Genomic DNA, 22065 nt, shown 5'->3' with positions numbered 1-22065 from the left:
TTTTTCCCATTCTTTTAGCTGATATAGCCCAGCGATACAGGATAAGCAAATACCCAACACTCAAATTGTTTCGTAATGGGATGATGATGAAGAGAGAATACCGGGGTCAGCGATCAGTGAAAGCACTTGCAGATTACATCAGGCAACAAAAAAGTGACCCTATTCAAGAACTTCATGATTTAACAGAAATCTCCACTCTTGATGTAAGTTGTTAACTTTTGCTGGATCAAATGAACATTGCCTGTTTAATTAATCTAAAGAAATTCTTATGCAATCAAAGAATCTGTACATTTTCTTATAGTTCATTGCAATGGATTTGACATATATATACTTAGCAACTTAAATTTTTCTTTAATTATTTCTAAGGGGAAATGCTAATGTTTTACTGAACCTTTGGATAAAGTGTATAGCATACAGTAAAGTTGCACTAATTTGAATTAATTTAGGTTAAAGTGTACCCTGGATTATGAATAAATAAATGTTAACATCAGGCCTACACAGCCAAGGTTTTCATATTTTCCTTAATTGAGGCCCTCCATGTATCTGTTCTAATTACTCCTAAATCAGCTCTTTGATAACTGTTTTATTGTCCTCTAAAATAGCCCCCCTTGGAGGGATTAAACAAAGAACATATGTGCATGACCCATGGACGTGAACAATGATGTGGGGATTCCCTGTGGGAATGGGGCAGGGCTGGGGGGAAGGGGGCGAGGGGGTATTGGGAAAACTGTAATAACATAATTACAACCAGTCACATGTTATGAATTGATGTACTATTTAAAAATATTTTAGAATTGGTCACCTTATTTACGAAAAGACTGTAATATGCTAGAAAGGAATGTTTATAATTATATTAGACTAGAGCTAAGATTGTTTTCAATCCAATGTAATCTTCAATAGTTTTGGATTAGGTGTTAAAAGCCAAATATCTATTTATAGTCATACTTCATTTCGAGGTAATTGAACAAACTGGGTAAATGATATAACATGTTTATAGAACTACATGTGTTTTTAAAATAACTATACTATTTTACAGCGCAGCAAAAGAAATATCATTGGATATTTTGAGCAAAAGGATTCAGAACACTATAGAGTTTTTGAAAGAGTAGCAAATATTTTACATGATGATTGTGCCTTCTTTGCTGCTTTTGGGTAAGTATCTTAGTTAAGAGTGTGTTAGTGAAAGTGAGTCAGTTTGGCTTAGTTATTAAAATTAAAAAGTAGAGAATTCATGGATGAGTCTGACTGCAAGCAAAAAGATGTGTTTTGTGACTGGTCTGTGTGACTATTATCAATGACCTTGATCTCCAATTAGCAGTAATATCTGGTTTTAATAATAGCTTTTTAGTGCAAAAACTGCCAATCCGAACTTATAATATACTAAATCATAAAGCAGCTAAAATTTCCCTTTAAAAAAATCTGCCTTGTATTAAATTTTTATTTAATAATTTTAAAAAATATATGCTTTATTTGGTATTGTGTACTCATAAGTAGGAAATGATGGACAAGTATATATTTCAAATACATGATTCATACATTGTAAAACACTAGCCAATTATGCTCCTTCAGGTATATTACTGCTATTATTTTTCTTAATAAGTATTAGTACTTTTTCTCTCTTCCTATTAGGGCTGTTTCAAAACCAGAAAGGTATAGTGGAGACAGCATAATCTACAAACCACCAGGGGTGAGTCGCTATTTTGTAATGTATATAATTTTAAATATAAATTAAATACATGAATTGTTAATAGTCTGTCATTGCAACTTTTCATTCACAAAAATTGAATCTATATTTTTTCAATTCATAATTTTTATTTTAATGTTGTCTGCAGTGTTTTGACACACTAACGTGTTGAAATTTTCTGTAGTCACATGAATGAGGTTTTTGCTTAGAAAGCTCAGTTCCTATTCTGAGTTCAGATATTTGCCTGTATTTTCTGCAAGTGCATATCTTTAGGAGTAGCTTACATGGTGTGAGTTACTAGATTAGTAGAATCCAGTGGTGTCTCACAATGTAGTTTGGTTGTTAAGAGCATGAGCTCTGGAATGCAACTGAGTTTTAATGTCAGAGCTGCCACTTCCCTAGGTGTATAACTCTGGGCAAGTTTCTTAGCTTCTCTTGCTTCAGTTTGTTCATTGGTAGAAATAGCCATGATAATAATAGTCCTGCTTAGGGGACATTTCAAGGATTAAATGAGTCAACATATATAAGGTACTTAAATAGTGCTTGGACATAGTATGTTTACTCAGTTAATGTTAGCTGTTATTTTTATCATTTTAAGTACCTCATAAGTATTGATTTTGAGTCTGTGTAGAAATAGATACTGTAAGTAATTAATATTAGAGGTAGCTATGCCTTAGATTTATATAGTACCTTGTATTTTTCAAGGTTTTTTCATGGGAAATCTCCAAATTTTCTTCTAATATCTTCAACCATAATGGATAGCTAACTTAATTCTTTGGGTAATTCTTTTTCACAATGTCTGCTTGCCATCAGTGAAGATACTGATAAACATTTATTGACCCAAATCCAAGGAAAAGCAGAAAGCTTAGGCATTCCAGGTTAGATAATCAGGTCCCTAATAATCACAGAATTATCAGCTTTTTACCATTTACAGTCCTCTTTCTCAGATGTTTCACGTTTTTTGCTTCTTCTGTATCCCCTTTAGATTTTATGGACTCATAGATGGCTTCAGGAATGCATTTTTGCTCGCACAGATTAGATCTGTTTAATATTTTTTTCTGTTTTTGTAACAGCATTCTGCTCCAGATATGGTATATTTGGGATCCATGACAAATTTTGATGGGACTTACAATTGGATTCAAGATAAATGCGTTCCTCTTGTCCGAGAAATAACATTTGAAAATGGAGAGGTATGGGCTTTCTAATGTGGGTCATTAATTTTAATTCAGGTTTATGAAAAAGCAAACTGTCCACTCATCTTACTATTTTACTACATACTTATCTGTAGTAAAGATGATACAGTTGAACATAATTACATCATAGCTGTTTCTGTAATACAAGCCAGTGCTTCTCACCGGTGTTGTCCCAGGACCCCTCTGTTGCATTTCCTGCAATATCAGTGGTTCATGACAGGCTGGAAAATGAATTTGAAAATGCCTCTCAGGTGATTCTGATAACTACCCTTGGTTGAAGATTCTTGTCTAGGGGATGTCTGTTAGAAGCAATACTCTGCAGCTTTTAATTAGAATTGTATAGAGTGATGATTCTTTGCCATAAAAAAGTTTTTCTGATTCCTGTCTATCCTAAAAGAATGAAGTTATGAAAGCAGTGATCAGTTATCATGTAACAGCTCAGTGATCCCATGTGCCTGAAATAAAGCAAACTTAAAACTCCCACAAAAACAAAACACAAAATCCTCAGAGGTCCAGGAGCAAGTACAAAGGGCCATGTCTATGAGATACCCATCTCTGTTTTTTTACTATATTAAAAATACATCTTTTTTTTCACTCCATTTTTAAAACCCATGATCTAAAGAATGCAATTTTTATAACTTTTTAAATTGCAATTAAGAAAAAGTTTTATATGCATATGGACTTCAAAGAATTATAATAAGTGTAGAGCTCAGATTTTAAATGTATAGCTCAAGAAATTATCACATAGTAGTAAACACTCCCATATGATACTATCTAGTCAGAAAGTTGGTAATTCTGTAAAAGAATCAGTAAATATTTTAGGCTTTGCAGTTCATACAGTCTCTTTCAAAACAACTCAACTTTGCAGTTGTGGCACAAAAGCAGCCTTAGAGGACACATAAATAAGTGTGATTGTGTTCTTTCTTAGTTTATTAATCAAATGACCATCTCTGCTACTTGGATAAATTACTTACATTTTTATTGTTTTAACTCATTTAGTTCTCAGAGGCTCAGAAAGATTTAGTAACTTGTCACAATTATTTACCTGCTTTGGCAGTTTTTGCAGGAGTAGTTTCAAAAATAGAGTTTAAAGGTTTAGACTAGAAGATTTTAAACAATAAAACAGGAGTTCCAATTATCCCTAAATCACTTAAAACTATAATGAAACCTTGATATCCCTCTCCTGAATCTTTTATTTACTGCTTGGTAGAGAATGTGTTGATGTGTGCACAGGAAAACTTAGAAGCCCAAGAAGAATGAACTACCAAGTACTATGTTAATGTATGTAAATTATTTCAGCAAATAGATTATTTTCAAACTATTAATCCATACTTTTGTTTAGTCTAATAAAGTAATATATTTATTTTTACTTTTAACTTCATATCTCCCAAGTTTTCTGAAAGGTGACTGCTGAGTCTTCTTTCCCAGTTAGTCATTTATTCAACAACATTTGTGGCCTCATTTATTCCATCATAGACTGATTGCATATTATTGCATATAAAAACCTATGAGCAGCCCTGGCTGGTGTGGTTCAGTGGATTGAGCACCAGCCTGCAAACCAAAATGTCACTGGTTCGATTCCCAGTCATGGCACATACCTGGGTTGTAGGCCAGGTCCCCATTTGAGGGTACACAAGAGGCAACCACACATTGATGTTTCTTTCCCTTTCTTTTCTCCCTCCCTTCCTCTCTCTCTAAAATAAACAAAATCTTTTTTAAAAATATGTGAGCAAAAGAGAAGTGAAATAAGATTCTTTGTCTTTAAGGGGTTACCAGTCTACTAGTTCATATGTGCAGATGATGTAATATGAAGACATGCCACACGCCACATGGGGTGCACTGAGGAAATGTTCTGGAAATTCAGAGGAGAGAATTCATTTCTACCTTTGGCAGAAGTGGGGCAGAATCGGATGGTTTTCTAGAAGAGGCTTCAGTCCTGGAACAAAAGGCTAAAAGAGAAATAGAAGTACTATTGGAAATAGGGAAGTAAGAGAAGGAGACGGTGCATTCATATCGAGTTTTGAAGGTTGGTTAGACTTTGAAATGATATTAAGCAAGAAGTTAGAAATCTGGACTTGCAATCTCACCTGAAACTGGGCATTCAGACATACAGATAGGGGCCAGTTAGAAGTGCTGATTGAGACTGTTCAACTAGTTGAAGTTGCCAGGCAAGAGCAGAGAAGCCCAAAGACAGAACCGTGGGGAGCAGTAGCAATGTGTGGGGAAAGAAACAGTGTGAGCCCGAGAGATAAAAAGTGGAAAGAGGAAACTTTAAATCAGGTTGCAAAAGATCATGGTGCCCTGACTGGTATGGCTCAGTTGATTGGGTGGCATCCTGCAAAGTGAAAGGTTGCCTACTCGATTCCCAGTCAAGACACATGCTTGGGTTGTGGACCAGGTCCCCAGTCGGGATGCATTACAGGAGGCAACTGATTGATGTTTCTCTCTCACATCAATGTTTCTCTCCCTCTCTTTCTCCCTCCCTTCCCCTCTCTCTAAAAATAAAGTCTTTTGTAAAAAAAGATCAATGTAATACCAGGGGCTGGGGGAGGAAAGATGGGAAGTGACAGCTGCTGATCATGGGATTTCTTTTTGGAGTGATGAAAATGATGTGGAATTAGGTAGTGTGGATGCTTGCAGACCTTGTAAATATAATAAAGCCCACTAACAATACACATTAAAATGGTCAATTTTGTGGTATATGAATTATATATCAATTTTTGAAAGGTAAACATGACAAGAAGCTTCATAATTTATTCTGTAAATGAGTGTAATAGGCTTAAACATGGAGCTAGGAACCAGGAGAAAACTCTTCCTTTAAGATAGGTCCCAGTTTCAGGTTTTTTAGAGTACAAGACATTTAAGCTTTCTGCCAAAGCAGTTTCTAAATTACAGAGAGACATGAAAAGGATTGTTGATGGAAAAAATTTTATTTATTAGGCTTTTTGTGGACTTTTCCTTATGAGTCAGAACTTAGCATTTGTTAGAGAAAATAAATGATGAAAATTTGTCTACTCATCAAGTCAGCAGCCGTCAGCAGCCGTCCATCTCGAGAGACGATGGTGTAGCTTCTTAAGAGTCTATCTGCACCGCCGAGAATGGCTGTGCAGTCCGACTCGGGAGTGACATGGTATCTGTCTCCTCCCGTGTTGAATCGACATCTTGCGATGAAGCTACAGAGCCTGGGCAGGGTGATATGGAGGGTCTGCTGTTGCCCATGCAGCAGACCCCCCCTCTCTTCGCAGCTGAAGGGTCCAAGGGAAAGACGGAGTCAATACAGCTTGGCTTCAGGTGCGCCGCAGGAGTTGCCGGTGTTGACTACAACGTCAAACCGCCTTAGGGACTCCGGCTCTGGATTTTCTGTCGGGGTTTACTCCCTTAGCCTTTCCCCTGAAGAGGTATGCCGCAAGGCAGCGGAGGTTTTTTGGAGTCAGAGTTTTCCTTCTCTGATGTGCCCTGACTGGAAGATCGAACCAGCGACACTTAGCTCGCAGGCCGACGCTCAATCCACTGAGCCACACCAGCCAGGGTAACTCATCAAGTTCTCTTATATTATTCTCCAATAACAATAAAAAATTTAAAGCACTTTATAATTTTCAAGTCACTTTTGTGTATGTATACATTCAAGTTATATAAACACACATATATGGTGGTGGGTATTGTTAATGTTGAAAGTTGTGTATTGTTTGAAATGTGGCTATGTTATAGGGGTTTTGTTATTTTCTCTGAATCAGTCACTTTTCAGCTTTGGTTAGGTCTCATGTAAGTTTTTGCATGCACCTTAAAATGTAGATAAGTTTGCTAATCAGTTAGATGTATTTACTGTTGGTACACTCAGTTTTTCAGTGCTTCTGTGAGGACATTTTAGCCCACCGTAAAGTCTGTGGGGGAAAACATGTTTACCGCATCCTAAAATCAACATCTTGATAAAGATCCAGCATAGTGTCTCCTTTGGTCAACTCATTTTTCAGATGTCATGGCTTCACTCAGTACTAGTTAACAGACCAGCTGAGTGGTTACTTTAAGGCAGATTGGTTCCTGCAGTAGAGCAGGATATGTGGATCCTCCGAGTGCCTGGGTACTTCAGGGGAAGGGAATGAGTGCTTTCTTCCATTTACGTTTGTTTATACCATCGGACTGTTTATTTTCTTGGGATGTTGCATCTGTTGCATGTTACATGGGTTGGATCCATAATTGTTTTTACCTAGAAAATAACTAGGACTGAATGGAGAGACCTGATGATTCTCATTGAATACTTCTCTTTACAGGAATTGACAGAAGAAGGATTGCCTTTTCTAATACTCTTCCATATGAAAGAAGATACAGAAAGTTTAGAAATATTCCAGAATGAAGTAGCCCGACAATTAATAAGTGAAAAAGGTAGACAGATTAAGGTGTTTATTTTCATCTTTTCTCTGTTTCTTTCTCCCCATTCCCTTCCCTATTACAACCCTAGAATTTATATGTAAACATGGGGGTGGGAGACATTAGTAGAGAGATAATATGAAGCAATGGCTTGTTTTTAAACCATGACTCTTTTAGCTCCCCAAAATCAAAGTGCATGAAAAGTGGGGTCATGGGTGGACACCCTTGGTTTTAGGCACTTTCTTCTAGCACCTTGATATTTGCCTGGTCCTTTTGTTACTAGACAGTTCCAGGCATATTGCTGAGAGAACTTACAGAGTTTGATTACCATTTATTTCTAAATGAAAGAAAGTTGGGTTTTCCGTGGGCTTCTCCAAAGCATCAAAAAACAATCTGAGGTATCACAAACTTTTCCTTTGTAGTTTGAGAAGTCAAACAATAAACTGAAGGCATTGTATAGAGCCATACCCATATTAGTGACTTAGCAAATATTTTGAGAGTTGAATTAGATTAAAAATCAACCAGTAGGGACTGGAAGGGCATCCTTGTTGAAATGAAGATGGTCCCAGGAAAACAGTTCGTATGTCAGTTTTAGGAACTTGGTCCCCAGACCTGGGTAATCTGCAGAGCAGAGGAGTACTTTGTAAGAAAAATAAAAAATCACTGTAGCATTTGAATTCAGGTTGAGTTTATATAATTTTTAAGAAAATTATACTCTCTGCCCTAAGACCTTAAAATCCTACCTCTTTTAACTGTTGTAATATTTAGGTTATAGTTTGTGTGATCTGTATTACTCTAAAGCATTTGGGTTTGTTGTTGTTGTTGTTTTAGTTATACTTTTTATGTACTTGCAATCTTATGAGAATACAATTAAGAAAATGCTAACCTCCCTTCCAAATTCTTTTACTTTTAAAGGTACAATAAACTTTTTACATGCTGACTGTGACAAATTCAGACATCCGCTTCTGCACATACAGAAAACGCCATCAGATTGCCCTGTGATAGCTATTGATAGTTTCAGGCATATGTATGTATTTGGAGACTTCAGGGATGTATTGTAAGTATTTGTTTTGTTTTTTTTAAATTACTGATATATATCTCAGAAATGAACTGAAAACAACTGTTTGGATATTTTAAATAAACTCATAATAGAATAGTAATATTTTATTATTTGGATGGAAAAGGTCTTTTTTTTTTTTTTTTCTAAAGTGTGGTATACTTGACAATGAGAATTATCATATATCACTATAGCAGTGCCAGCATTAGGTGATCCTAATGCTTGGAAGTTAATCTCTGAAAGAAAATTTTTGGCCTCTGAGAAATTAGTTTTGAATTGACTTTGATCTTTGTCAGCACATTAAGGTAAGTAAAATGTAATCCTAGGTCAGATTTAAAGGTAATTGGTAATATTGCTGTTTACGTGTGACTCTGTCTAGCAAGTATATTAGTGGTATTTAAGACCCTGAAGATGGCTATAACTAGGTATTTCTAAGGGCATATGAACCTTTGAAAGAGCGGATAAACTTTCTGACTGTTTATTCTTACCTATTTGATGTATTGATAAAAATAAACCTCGTAACTACTACAGTTATTAAATTTTTATCAATTCCTGAGATGTTAAATAAAATGGTAAAAAGTGGAGATGTTTCTTCATATATGAAAAATTTAAGCAATGCTGTGGTATTAATTCATATTAGACCTTTCCTTTTAAAAATTAATTTACACGTTGTTATGTCAGAAGATTAAATTGCACATTTAAAGGATGATTGCAGAATGAATTATCTCACTTCTAAATATTTCAACAGAAATGCAATTGTTTGGTAGAAGATTCTCAGTCCTAACACAAAGGAGGCCTAGAATTGAGTCTGCCTTGCACTCACTTAACTTCTCTGTTCCTGTTTCTTTACACTTAAAATATGTTTGATGGTACAGCCTACCCAATGGGATGGTTACAAAAATTAATGCGTTCTAAACCATAAAGTACTAACAGACATTAGTTGTTTTTACTTTACCTGCACTCAAATGAATTACATTTTAACCTATTAACTCATTAAATATTTATCCAGGTTTTCTATATGGCAGTTATTGTATAATAAACCAATGATTTAAAGTTTACCAAGACTAGATCCCCGCCCTCCTAGAGCTTCCAACTAAGTAGAAAAAGGAAACATATAGGGTAACAGGCAGTTGTTTTCTGTGGTAAGTGCTGTGATAGAGTTCAGCAGAGAGGTACCAGATCCAAGACTTCTGGAGATGGTAATGCCTAAGCTAGGTCCTCAAGTCTATGGAAGTTAAACATGAGGGTGAGAAGGAGACGGGGCTTGGGGAAAAGGCATCCTGGCAGAAACAGGTACAGAATCTATTGGCTGAATATGAGTGGATGGGACAGAGAGTGTGGAAGGATGAAGTCAAAGGAAGTAGCAGAGGCTAGTTCATGAAAACCTTTGTATGCTGTATTATAGAAGTTTGACATTGTTTTGAAGACAATGACGAGCCAATGAAGGGTTTTGGCCAGGGGATTGTTTTTAAAGATCATTCAAGATGCAAACTGGAGAACGGATTCAGGAAGGTCAAAGAAGAATCACAGAGACTATTCAGTAATCCAGGGGAGAGCTGATGATAGATAACCAGTAGATGATTCTTAAGTGAACGAGTTACCTAAATAAATTCTGGCAGTAGCATTAAAGCTAGAGAGAAGCAGGATTTTTGAGACATTTTGTAGATGGAATAGGAAGACTTTGTATGTTCGTAAATAGGGGAGGAGAGGCCAGCCCTGATGGCCAGGAATGTGACTCAGATAGTTAACCAGGTTGTGGTACCCTGGCCAGGTTGGTCAGTTGCTTTAGAGCGTCATCCCGATAAGCCAAGGTTTCGGGTTTGATCCCTCATGCAGGAGACAACCAATGAGCACATGGATGGGTGGAGCAGCAAATCGATGTTCCTCTCTCTGAAATCAATACATAAAAATAATGTAAAAAGAAAAAAGATAATGAGTTCCTTTTCTTGGTATATTGAATTTGAGGTGCCTATGGGCTACAAAGAAGTGTCCAGTAGGGAGTTTACATGGCTCTGGGACTCAACAGTGAATTGAGATGATAAAGGCTCGGTCTTGAACACATGAGGATACAGCTGAAGTTATAGAAATAGATGAGATGACCCAGAACAGGGCTGAGAATGGAAACCTTAATGATGCCAACATTTAAAGGGACAAGAGAAGGAAGAACATCAGCAACAGACTAAGGAGAATGTGGTATCAAAGAAGGGAAAGAAAAACCAGAAAAGAGTAACATGGTAATTGAGGGAGGAGCACTTCTAACAGGAGGAATGCTCAACAAGAAGGAAAGGATGAAACATCAGTCATATTTGACCAAAAAAAAAAAAAAGAAGAAAGAAAAGAAGAAACAAAAAACCCCACTGTCTTTCAAAGAATTAAAGAGTGAATATTTGGTGGGGAAATGAAGATTTGATATGAAAATTCTTGCAAGAAGCTAGCCTCTAAAGGGAAAGAAAAATGAGGGGATAGTTCAAGAGACACATAGGATGAAGTGAAGTTTTAGCTTTTCTTTTTATTTCCCCCTTAGGGTACAAGAAATTAATCATGATTAAATTCTTGTGGAAGGGAATCAAATGGAATGAGGAATTATTGAAGAGATAGGGAAAGAGGGGCTTATTGATAACGCAAAGCCGCAGGAGCGCAGAGGAAATGAGAAGCAAAGGAAAGGAAGTAGCCTTCTTCCTTTCTAGCGAGAAAGAGGAAAGGAAGGGTGTAGCAATTCTTTGGGGTTGTTGAGGGATGGTGATGGTAAGGACAGCAGCCAAAGGCCGCAAAGGTTCAATTCTGATTCTGGTTTGTAACTATGGCTAAGGGAGCATGATCATTTGCTGCAAATGGAGACGTGGAGGATAATTGCAGGAGCAGAACTATGCTGGATATAAAAAGGAAGAGGAACTATCCAGAAATCCACTTTAAAGATCCAGATCTCCCTAACATTGCAGCATTTATGTAAAAGCAGAACTCATATAGTCCCCTTAGTGTGTGAACGTTGATTATTGGGCTAGATGGAAATGTCCTAGCTGCTTGGGTGTCCTCTTCCTCTCAGGTCATCCTTCCTGAGCTGCAGCTCAAGCTAAGGGAAGGAGACAGTTAGGAGAGAGGGTAGTTCCAGTGGCTGGCTCACTGCGGGAGTGTCCAGGTAGAGTGACTGCTTGGCATTACAATGCTGCTGTACTGGGCGGGGGTGGGGGGTGGGGTATCATTTATATGAAATTTTATCAGCACATTTCCCTGCCTCTAGGAGTGGATAAATGTTGGGTTGTTTACATACCTCTTCCCTTCCAGCTCTACTTATAAAGTTTAGTGGAAGTCAACAGGATGCTGACTAAATGATTAGGCTTACTGATCAGTGGGTCAAAAGCAGGCTTTCAGTTGTATGTAAAGCAGAGTTGGCTCTTGCATTATTATTTGTTATTGTTTTCTATACAAACAATTGTAAGCCTACTTTTGCCCTGCCCTGTGTATGCTGAACTTTGGCTTTTACTCCTAGGAATGTTGTGTTAGACATCAAGGGAAGCCTGTGAGGAATTCCATCTTGGCTGTCTTACACTTTTTGCTCCAGTTCTGAAGTCAGATTTAAAAACACTAGCACTTATGTTACTTGTTGAAGTGGAGTCCTGCTGCCTGATACTACCCTCTAGGAAAAATTCCAGAAGCAAAGGTTTGGTAATAAAGGAAAGCTACACAATTCTGAAATAATGGCTTTCCACATACATTAGTCACTTATAGCTTAATCACCTAAGCCTACAATTAAGGCTAAAATATTTAACACCTGAGTTCTCTTATCATTTCCCCCAGTTAGTTTTTAATTATCTTATTTTTTTTTTTTTTAAGATTTTATTTGTTTTTAGAGAGAAGGGAAGGAAGAGAGAAAGAGAGGGAGAAAAACATCGATGTGCAAGAGATACTTACATCAGTCAGCTGCCTCTCACATGCCCCCAGCTGGGGATCTGGCCTGCAATTCAGGCATGCGCCCGGACTGGGAATTGAAGCAGCGACCTTTGGGGTCTCAGGCTGGTACTCAATCCACTGAGCCACACAAGCCAGGGCTATCTTATTTCTATAAGATTAGTTTACAAATGAAAAGAACGTAAGATACAAAAGTACACAATTTTGGAAGAATGGCATGCTTCTGCCTCAGAGCTTGCCCCTTCTAGGACACCCAAAGAATAACAACACTGCCACCCTCTGCCAGCCAGTGTGATCCTAGGCTGCACCCAGTTTCTTCTCCCATCCAAAATTCATCCAAAGTACCATCCTTTGGGAAACAGGCAGCTGCAGCATGATCATCCAGGCATCATCAAGGGAGAGAGAGAGGAGAGCCAGAGCCCTTCTTTTATTTTAAATCTTCTGGCCCATAATTCCATGCACTCCTGAGGCATTCAGCTTCTCAGCCAATCCCATCCTAGACTGTTTACCATTGCCTCAGGCAGCCTCCTCCTACTCCTCCCCAGTGATCTAATCAGATCTCTCTGTTTCACTTCTAATTCCATTTTGGTATGTCAGAGAAGCCAGACTAAAAAGTGGTTGTATTTTAAGACATGACCCACTCCCCCTACTCTCTAGCTGTAGTTCCCTGGACCAAGAAGTGGGCACTTGACCATGAGAAGCTCATCTATCAGCTGGCAGCACTGTACTTAAGCCCTGGTGCAAAAAGAAACTGAGCCAGTGAGATACTCCAAAGAAATCTGGAAATGGGAAATGTTCCTCTCCCATCCTGCGACTAATTAGTCCTATCAGTAGGGAGGGAGATAAGAGAAGTGACTCTATTTGAAGCTCTTTGAAACAAATTACTTCTTTAAGTTCTCCCTTAAGTGCCTGATTTCCCCTTCTAAACACTGTTCCTGCTAATATTTTTTTTAATTGTAAGAAGGCACATGCTGTGTGAACTACAAACCTAACCTATGTGAATAGATGTCAGTGTTAAAAATCAAATAAAACATGCAGCAAAGTGAATCTGACAAATTAATGGCTTGCATAATTGTTATTGTGCTGCATAGTAATTAAGACTTAAATGATAAGCAGTTTCCATAAATTACTGTAATTACTATTACTTTTACTTAGTACCTCAGCATTTCTGAGGTCATACTGAGGAAAGCAGATTTATGGTGTGGTCTCCTCCCATGTCAGAGGTAGGCATTGGCCATGGGGGGTACTTACTGTGAGTGTTTTTTTATGCCCCTTCCTTTCTGGAGAAACTGAGACTTAGGGAGGCAACAATCAGCAAAGGCAAGATAACTAGTGGCAGGGCTAGGGTTCATGTCTGACTGTATCGAACCCTGAAGTCCCAAGCTCATAACTTCATTTCAAAAGCAGTTACACTTTCAGTACATATAAAAAGCAGTGTAAGTGTGAATGTGAAAAATGTTTGTAGAGACAGTACTTAGTAGTACTTGAAACTAAATCACAGGTTTCTGAATCATTTGTCCTTTTCCATAGTTTGAACAGATTGGTTTCTTGCCAAATGTAAAGGAATAGATTCTAGGTGGAGATAGGAAAAGAATGGAGGGTAATTTCAGAACCTATGAGCACCTGGGGGGAGGTCTAGGCAATGCTCTATAGCCCCGAGAGAACAGAATAAGTGATAGGGTATGGTTTAAAACTGCTGAAGGACTTGGAAGGGAAACTTACCTTCTAAAAAATTGTGGCCGGCGAATACCCTACCATCTGAACCTTATCGAAGAGTTCTTAGATAGCTGCCCTTCCCGGGAGCCCCAGTGACCGGGGCAAAGCAGCAAGCAGGACTTCAGGTTACTCCTAGGAAAGTGTAATAGCCTCCGCTAATCCTGATGCATTCCCCAGTTCTGGGCTCTAAGTAATTTATCCCAAATCATTACATCACTGAACATTAGGATCATAGTTTTTTGAACTGCACAGTTTGGGGAGGTGGGCAGCCACTGATGGCCGCGTTAGTGACCAGGTGAGAGTGGGGTGGTTGTGGTGAGGAGATGAGAGGCAGGGCACACTGAGGACCAGGGCAGGTGTCCCACTCAGTAACAATTTGTTCACCTGCTGTGACAAATGAGCCTGCCTCCTTGAGCTTGGAGTGAGCAAATCAGGAATTGGGTGAAATAATAAAGAACTGGGAGGGAGTGGAAATTTAAAAAATTTAATCAGATCACCATTAAGGTCTCTTTGAACTCTGAGAATCTGGTGGTGGTCATCATTATCTCAGGAGTCCCTCTTTTTTTCCCCAAATGAGGCTTTCCTTCAGTGGGAAAAAAAATTGGTATATTGAGAAAGCTTCTTAAAAGGCAAATTATGTTCAATTAGTTTTTATTATCTCTTGCTATACCAGTTGCTTTGTGACAGCATTAGATGTTAATAAATGTTTTTGATTAATTTGCTTTTAGTTTAATCTGCTTATTATAAGTTTAAGTGTTTGCTTTGAATGTATATATCTGCACATCTGTAAATGTATCCAAATATTTATCAGCTCTCCATTTGCTCTGTTGTTCCCCACCTCTCTGATTCACCCCTGTATTAATTTTCTCAGTGTCTTTCCTCTCAGCCACTGGGCAATGAAGTGGCCTGAATCACAAAGCACCATTTTTATTCTCAAGTACATAACCATACAACTGACATTGATTATCTACTTATAAGTACTGTATGTTTCACAAATCATACCAATATATTTTACTTTATTTGGTCCTTCCAGCAAAAGACACCAAGCCTGGACAGAGCCAGGCACTATACCCTACCTACTTCACACTGTGCATGTGTTCTCAGTTAATGTAAAGCTTATAAAATAAGTAGTATTGCCATTTTTACAATAAAGAAGTTAAGCCTCAAGAGATCAATAAAGGCAATATAACTTAGCATTTAGGTGCTCAGACACTAGATTCAGACTGTTTAGATTTGAATCCCGTTCTGTTACCTACTAGTTATAACACCCTGGGCAATTTCTTACCATCCCTGTGCCTCAGTTTCCTCATCTGTAAAACAGGAATAATAATACTGTCTACTTCATAGGGTTGTTGTGAGCACTAAATAAATGCATCTGTAGTTCTTAGAACAATGTCAGATACATGGTAGGTGCTATTATGAGGCCAGCTATGGTTATTACCAATAATATATCTGGATTCAAATAAAAGTATAAAAACTATAAATAAAGCAGTTGTTCTCATTTTACATATTAGAAAGCTGAAGCTCAGAGGTTAAGTAACTTAAATGGAAGAAAGTGTGTTTTTTTTTACACTGTAAAATGTTAAATGAGTTTGTACTACATTATTGTGTAAGTTGAGGTAAAGGTAGTACATAACATTAAGAAACTGAATCCAGAAATATTTAATAAAAGAATAATAATATATCACAACCAAGTGGGCTTTATCCCAAGCATGCAAGTCTGGTTCAACAGTCAAAATCAGTGTAATTCAGCATATTAATAAATAAGGAAAACAACTGATTAATACATGCAGGAACATTTGACTAAGTTCAAAATCCACTCATGACCAGGATGCTTAACAGACTAGGAACTAGGAGTATATGAAAACTTTAAAGAACCTACAGCTAATATATTTAATGGTGAAAGACTGAATACTTTCCCCTTAAAAGCAGGAACCAGGCAGAGATCAGGTCCACTGTGTGTATGTGTTGCATGTCATCTTTTCCTTTATCTCCAATTGTAAGAAATTTATGTTCTTTGTAGATAATTCTGAAAGTTAATAAAGTATTGAAATATAAAATAAAAATCACCCAAAAATCCACAAACCAGAAAGCTACACATATGTATGTGTGTGTGTTATAAAATTGGGGCCATGCTATTTTATGAATTTTCTTTTTAACTTATCCACCCATTATAAACATCTTCCATGCCATTAATATTTCCTACTATTTTTAATAGCTAGGTAGTTTGCCTTTGAATGTATTGTCTGGTGAATTGTTTAAATAACCCCTGTTATTTGAATCCATTTCTTTTCCTGTGAAAAAATAAGTAACACTACTACAAATGGGACTTGACCAGACTTGTCCTCCTTAACATCCTCATAGTTGGGGTGCTGTAGGACACTCTCTGCTGGGGTTCTGATAGCATCATGGTTTTCCTTTTTTCAGCACCTTCATTCTTTTGTGGATTGCGCTTTTTGTCTTTGACCCTGATAGTAAAAATCATAGTGCTGTCCAACATGATAACTACCAGCTCTGTAGGAATACTTGAGTTTAAATTAATGGAAATAATATAAAATTTAGTTTCTCCGGTCCTCTAATCCATTTCAAGTGCTCAATGGCCACATGTAGGTAGTGACTACTGTATTCAACAGCACAGATATAACTAATCAAATTGTCTATCTATGTTCCTTATATTTCTTAGTTCAGGTTCTTCAGACATCTGATTGGCTCAACCCATATAGATTGGTTCCCTCTCCATCCTAAGTTATATGCCCCACCTTTTCCAGTTTTATTGAGGTGTAACTGACAAAATTTGTATATATTTAAAGTATACAACATGATATTTTAATGTGTGTATACATTGTAAAATAATCACCACAATCAAGCTAATTAATATAGCCATTACGTCTCATAGATACCTTTCTTTTTCTTTCTGTTTTTCTTTCTTCTCTCTCTCTCTCTTTCTCTCTCAACAATTGTCTATTCTTGGCAAATTTCAAGTATCAATATATAATATGGTATTAATAACTATAGTCACCATGCTGTACATTTTCCCATTTCCCCATTCCCCAGTCTCTGGTAACCACCAGTCTACCCTCTGTTTCTGTAAGTTTTACTTTTTTAGCATTCCACATTCAAGTGATATCATGTAATATTTGTCTTTCTGTGCCTGGCTTCATTCACTTAGCATAATATCTTCAAGGATTTCCTTTGCTAAGGTTGACTAATATTTGTGCGTGCATGTGTGTGTGTGTGTGTTGTGTGTTTGCATATACGTGTACACACCCTTTTCCTTTTCCATTCATTGGTCGATGAAAACTATGGTTGCTTCTCTATCTTGCCTGTTGTGAATAATGCTACAGTGAACATGGAAGTGCAGATACTGCTTTAAGATACTGATTTCATTACCTTTGCATCTGCACCCAGAAGTGGAATTGCTGGATCATATGGTAGTTCTACTTTTAATTATTTGAGGAATCTCCATACTGTCTTCTACATGGCTATACCAGTTTACATTTCCAGGAACAGTGTATAAGAATTCCCTTTTCTCCCTATCCTTGCAAACATTTGTTATCTTTTCTCTTTTTTATAATAGCCATTCTAACAGGTGTGAAGTGATAGCTCATTGTGGTTTTGCTTTGAACTTCCCTGATGATTAGTGATGTGGAGCAGCTTTTCATGTAACTGTTAGCTGTTTATGTCTTCTTTGGGGAAATGTCTAGGCCCTTTGCCATTTTAAAACCAGGTTTTCTTGCTATTATTTTAGTTCCTTATATGTTTTGGATATTGATCCCTTATCAGATTTATGGTTTGCAGATATTTTTCTCCCATTCTGTAGGTTGTCTCTTCACTGTGTTGATTGTTTTCTTGGCTATGCATTAGGTTTTTAATTTGATAAAATTACATTTGTTTTTGTTGCCTGTGATTTTTAGGGTCATATCTAAAACATCACTGCCCAGATCAATATCAAGAAGCTTTTCCCCTCTGTTTTCCTCTAGAAGTTTTAGAATTTCAGGTCCCACATTTAAGTGTTTAATCCATTTTGAGTTCCTTTTGTATGTGGTGTGAGATAAGGGTCCAATTTCATTCTTCTGTATATGGGTATCCAGTTTCCCCAGTACCAGTTATTTGAAAGACTATACTTTCCCCCATTGTGCATTCCTGGCACCTTTGTAGAAGATTAGTTGGCTGTGAATGTGTGGATTTAGTCCTGGGCACTCTGTTCTGTTACATTGGCTTGTATGCCTTTTTTATACCAGTACCAGACTGTTTTGAATACCAGAGCTTTGTCATGTATTTTGAAACCAGGCAGTGTGCTGCTGCCATCTTTGTTCCTCCTGCTCAAGATTGCTTTTGCTTTTGAGGTCTTTTGTGGTTTCATATGAATTTCAGGATTGTTTTTTCCATTTCTGTGAAAAATGTCATGGGAATATTGATAGGGGTTGCACTGAATCTGTGGATTGCTTTAGGTAGTAGGAACATTTTAACAATATTCTCTAATCCATGAGTACAGGCTGTCTTTCAGTTGTTTTATAGTACTCAGTATACAGGTATTTTACTCCCTTAGCTAAATTTATTTCTAAGTATTTTATTGTTTGTTTGTTTTTTTATAAAAATGTCCACTGTCACCAGTTCTATTTAGTGTGTACTGAAGTCCTATAAATGTAAATAAAAGATGTTCAAGAGTCTGTGAGGCAAGTGTGACAGTGGTGGAGCCATCACTGGACAGTCAGGGATAAGTGAGGTCTGAGCCTCTATATCTAGTTCCAGTCAAGATGGCAGCATAGGTAACGCAGTACTTAGATCCTCCCACAACCACATCAGAACTACAACTAAGCAAGAGAACAACTATCAGTCAGGACTGCCTGAAATCTAGCTGAACAGAAGTCCTACAAATAAGGATGAAAAGAAGCCACATCAAGACTGGTGGGAGTGGAGGAGATGCAGAACAGGCTGGTCCAATACTCACATGTGGCACATAAAAATTGGGAGGTTTATCAGGGCTGTGGAGGTGCCCCCTAAGGAGCAAGGGGTCCCAGCCCCACACCAGGCCCCCAAGCCCAGGATTCCAGTGCCAGGAAGAGAAGCCCCCATAACTTCTGGCTGATAAATTCTTCAGGATTTGTGGCTGAAGGAGACAGGGCTTCTGGATTCTCAGGCAGTTTCTCTTAAAGGCCTGCTCACAGACTTCCTCAGATTCACTCCATCTGAGCTTCAGCATGAGGGCAGAAGATTGAAAGGCATCAGACACATGTGGAGAGGAACTGAATTGTCCAGCATCAGGGCAAGAGCTGGAAGGCAGCTTTCTCTCAGACAGAAGTGCTAGCCAAGGCCACTGCCCCTTTTCTGAGCCTTCCCTCCCACAGTCAGCAGACGGGCGCCATATCTGAGACTTCATCAACCTGGCTCACACTGTTTGCTTCACCCTGGTGTTTTCCTGGGACCCCAAGCCCTCAACTTTCAGACCCACACAGGCCAGTGACTTTTCCATATGAACAGCTTGTCTTGGCTCATGCTGCAGACTTTCTTAAACTCTTTCAAATAAGCAGCATCTTGCCTCAGCACAATCTGTACCTCTTACTAAGTGGCCCTGGTTCTAGACCTATCACTAGTGGGCACCTGGCCTTGGTTCCCAGCTAGGCCTCTCCTGGGCATCTCCACTCCCAGCACAAGTAGCAGCCATCTGCAGGTTGCTTTGTAGCTCATGCTGGGTGGCCCCAGACAGAACGCAGGTGGCGGCTGACCTTGGCCTGCATCTTGTGAGAGGCCCTAGAGCCATCTCACCTGAATGGATAACTTCAGAACACACCAAAGCACCACCCAACCTCCTCTTTGAGTGATACATTAAAAGGTAGACTCAGTGGGTATCAGAGCCCTGCTGAAGTAGGTCCTGCTCTGTAGGGTGGGCCCCTGCACAACAGACCCTTCAGGATGGTCATAGCCAGTCCTTGCAGCCAATATGCCTGGGGGTAAATACCTCCATTTATATGCCAACAGCAAGCAAGGATCATTTACATGAGGAGGCTGTACACAGCTCACACAGAGGGAGCACCTGGAGTGCCCAGCTTGGGTGAACAGGCAGGCTGTGCCATGAGACCCTGTAGGATACCTACTATGTAAGGCCACTCGACCAAGCCCAGGAGACGTAGCAGCTCTACCTAATACATAGAAAAAAATACAGGGAGGCTGCCGAAATGAGGAGACAAACGTGCCCAAATAGAAGAACAGAACCAAACTCCAGAAAAAGAACTAAATGAAATGGAGACAAGAATCTACTATATGCAGAGCTCAAAACACTGGTTATAGGGATGCACAATGCACTCAGGGGAAGAGTAGATGAACTTAGTGAGAATGTCAATGAAGAGATAGGAAACATAAAAGCAGGGATAGAAAACATAAAAAAGAACCAGTCAAATGAATAATACATTAACTGAAATGAAGAATGCAGAGTCTCCAATAGGCTGCCTAGGCCCAGACTGGTACACAATCTGACGCCATCAGGGGCAGATCTAGGAAGTGCAGATCAATATACAAAGCAGCAACAAACAAGAAGAGTCACAAAAATGGGGAGACAGAGAAACAACCCCCCCATCGAAAGGAAAGGAGGAATCCCCAGAAAGAGTGCTAAATGAAATAGAGGGAAACAAACTATCAGACATGGAATTCAAAACATGGATTATAGGGAAGCTCAATGAGATCAGCGAGCTCAAAGAAAACTACAAAGAACTCCAGGGAAACTACAAGGAACTTACTGAGAATTATACCAGCATGAAAAAGGACATAGAACCTATCAATAAGAGCCAGGAGGAAATGAAGACAATTTCTGAATTGAAGAACACAGGAGAAGGAATTAAAAGCAGGCTAGAGGAAGCAGAAAATCAGATCAGCTAACTGGAGGACAACGTAGAAAAAAATTTCCAGACAGTGCAACAAAACGAAAAAAGACTTAAAAAGAATGAAGAGGTTTTAAGACAGCTGCAGGACGACATGAAACGTAATAATACCCATATCATAGGACTACCATAAGGAGAGGAAAAGGAGCAAGGACTAGAAAACCTGTTTGAAAAAGTAATGACAGAAAACTTTCCTAACTTAATGAGAGAAAAAGGTCACGGAAGTCCAAGAAGCACAGAAGGTCCCAATGAAGATGAACCCAAACAGGCATGCTCCAATACACTCATAATTAAAGTGGCAACATTGAAAGACAAAGAGAGAATCTTAAAAGCAGCAAGAGGGAAACAGCTAATAACATACAAGGGAGCTTGGATAAGGCTATCATCAGATTTCTCAACAGAAATACTACAAGCCAGAAGGGAATGGCAAAAAAATATTCCAAGCAATGAAAAACAAAAGCCTGCAACCAAGACCACTCTACCCAGCAAGGCGTTCATTCAACATGGAAGGTGAAATAAGGAGTTTCCCAGACGAAAGAAGGCTAAAAGAATACATCTCCACCAAACCAGCATTGCAAGAGAAGCTGACGGGTCTGCTTTAAGAAGATGAAGAAACAGAGAGACACTGAGAGGAACACAAGTACAAAGGGGAAAGATGACAATGAATAAGTACCTATCAATCATAACCTTAAATGTAAAGATGGGCGAGGGGGAGAGGCGAGAAGTGGGGCAAGAAGGGGAAGGATCTAGTCAAGGAACATGTATGGATGACCCATGGACATGGACAATGGGGTGGGGATTAAGTGGGAGAAGGTAAGCAGGGTGGGGGGAAGCAATGGGGAAAAAAAGTGGGACAACTGTAATAGAAAAACAGACAAAAATTTTTAGTGGGGAAAACAAAAAATGCAAATGAATAAATAAATGAGCCAGCAACCCCTCCCCCCACCAAAAAAAACCCTTCACATGTAGGAAAGTGAACAGAAGAAAGTGTAAAGTATGGAAATGCAATTTTAGGGAATAGTAGAAAGACAAGGTTTTTCCTTCACACTGTATATATTTCTCCCTACCTGATCCCTCCAGATTTGGCATTCAGAATAAGTAAGTTATGACATAAGGTTCTTTGCATAACTAATAAAACCAGTTGTTTGTAGAAGTTTTGTTAACCAAGACTTTGACTGGAATGTCATGCCTAAAGGAGGCATGCCTGGGCTCTGGTTGTTACCAAAAAGCCCTGAGGAACTGGGGTTGACTTGCGAAGGTAATAAAAGC

General features: G+C 38.5%; 1 protein-coding gene across 2 annotated transcripts in view; it reads left to right on the top strand.

Moving 5' to 3' along the window:
* Positions 1 to 22065, top strand: part of ERP44 (endoplasmic reticulum protein 44) — a 90545-nt gene that overhangs the window by 50660 nt on the left and 17820 nt on the right. For both annotated transcript variants that reach the window (XM_090274494.1, XM_090274495.1), the window contains 6 exons: positions 19 to 203; positions 1037 to 1152; positions 1630 to 1687; positions 2758 to 2874; positions 7146 to 7257; positions 8158 to 8299. In XM_090274494.1, coding sequence (XP_090130620.1) covers positions 19 to 203; positions 1037 to 1152; positions 1630 to 1687; positions 2758 to 2874; positions 7146 to 7257; positions 8158 to 8299 — 730 coding nt within the window. The remainder of the gene's footprint in view (positions 1 to 18; positions 204 to 1036; positions 1153 to 1629; positions 1688 to 2757; positions 2875 to 7145; positions 7258 to 8157; positions 8300 to 22065) is intronic.

Source organism: Furipterus horrens, unplaced genomic scaffold, assembly GCF_987537825.1.
Source record: "Furipterus horrens unplaced genomic scaffold, mFurHor1.1.pri manual_scaffold_4, whole genome shotgun sequence".
Taxonomy (NCBI): Eukaryota; Metazoa; Chordata; class Mammalia; order Chiroptera; family Furipteridae; genus Furipterus; species Furipterus horrens.
The sequence above is the reverse complement of the archived record's forward strand: the minus strand, read 5'-3'. Positions and strand labels throughout refer to the sequence as shown.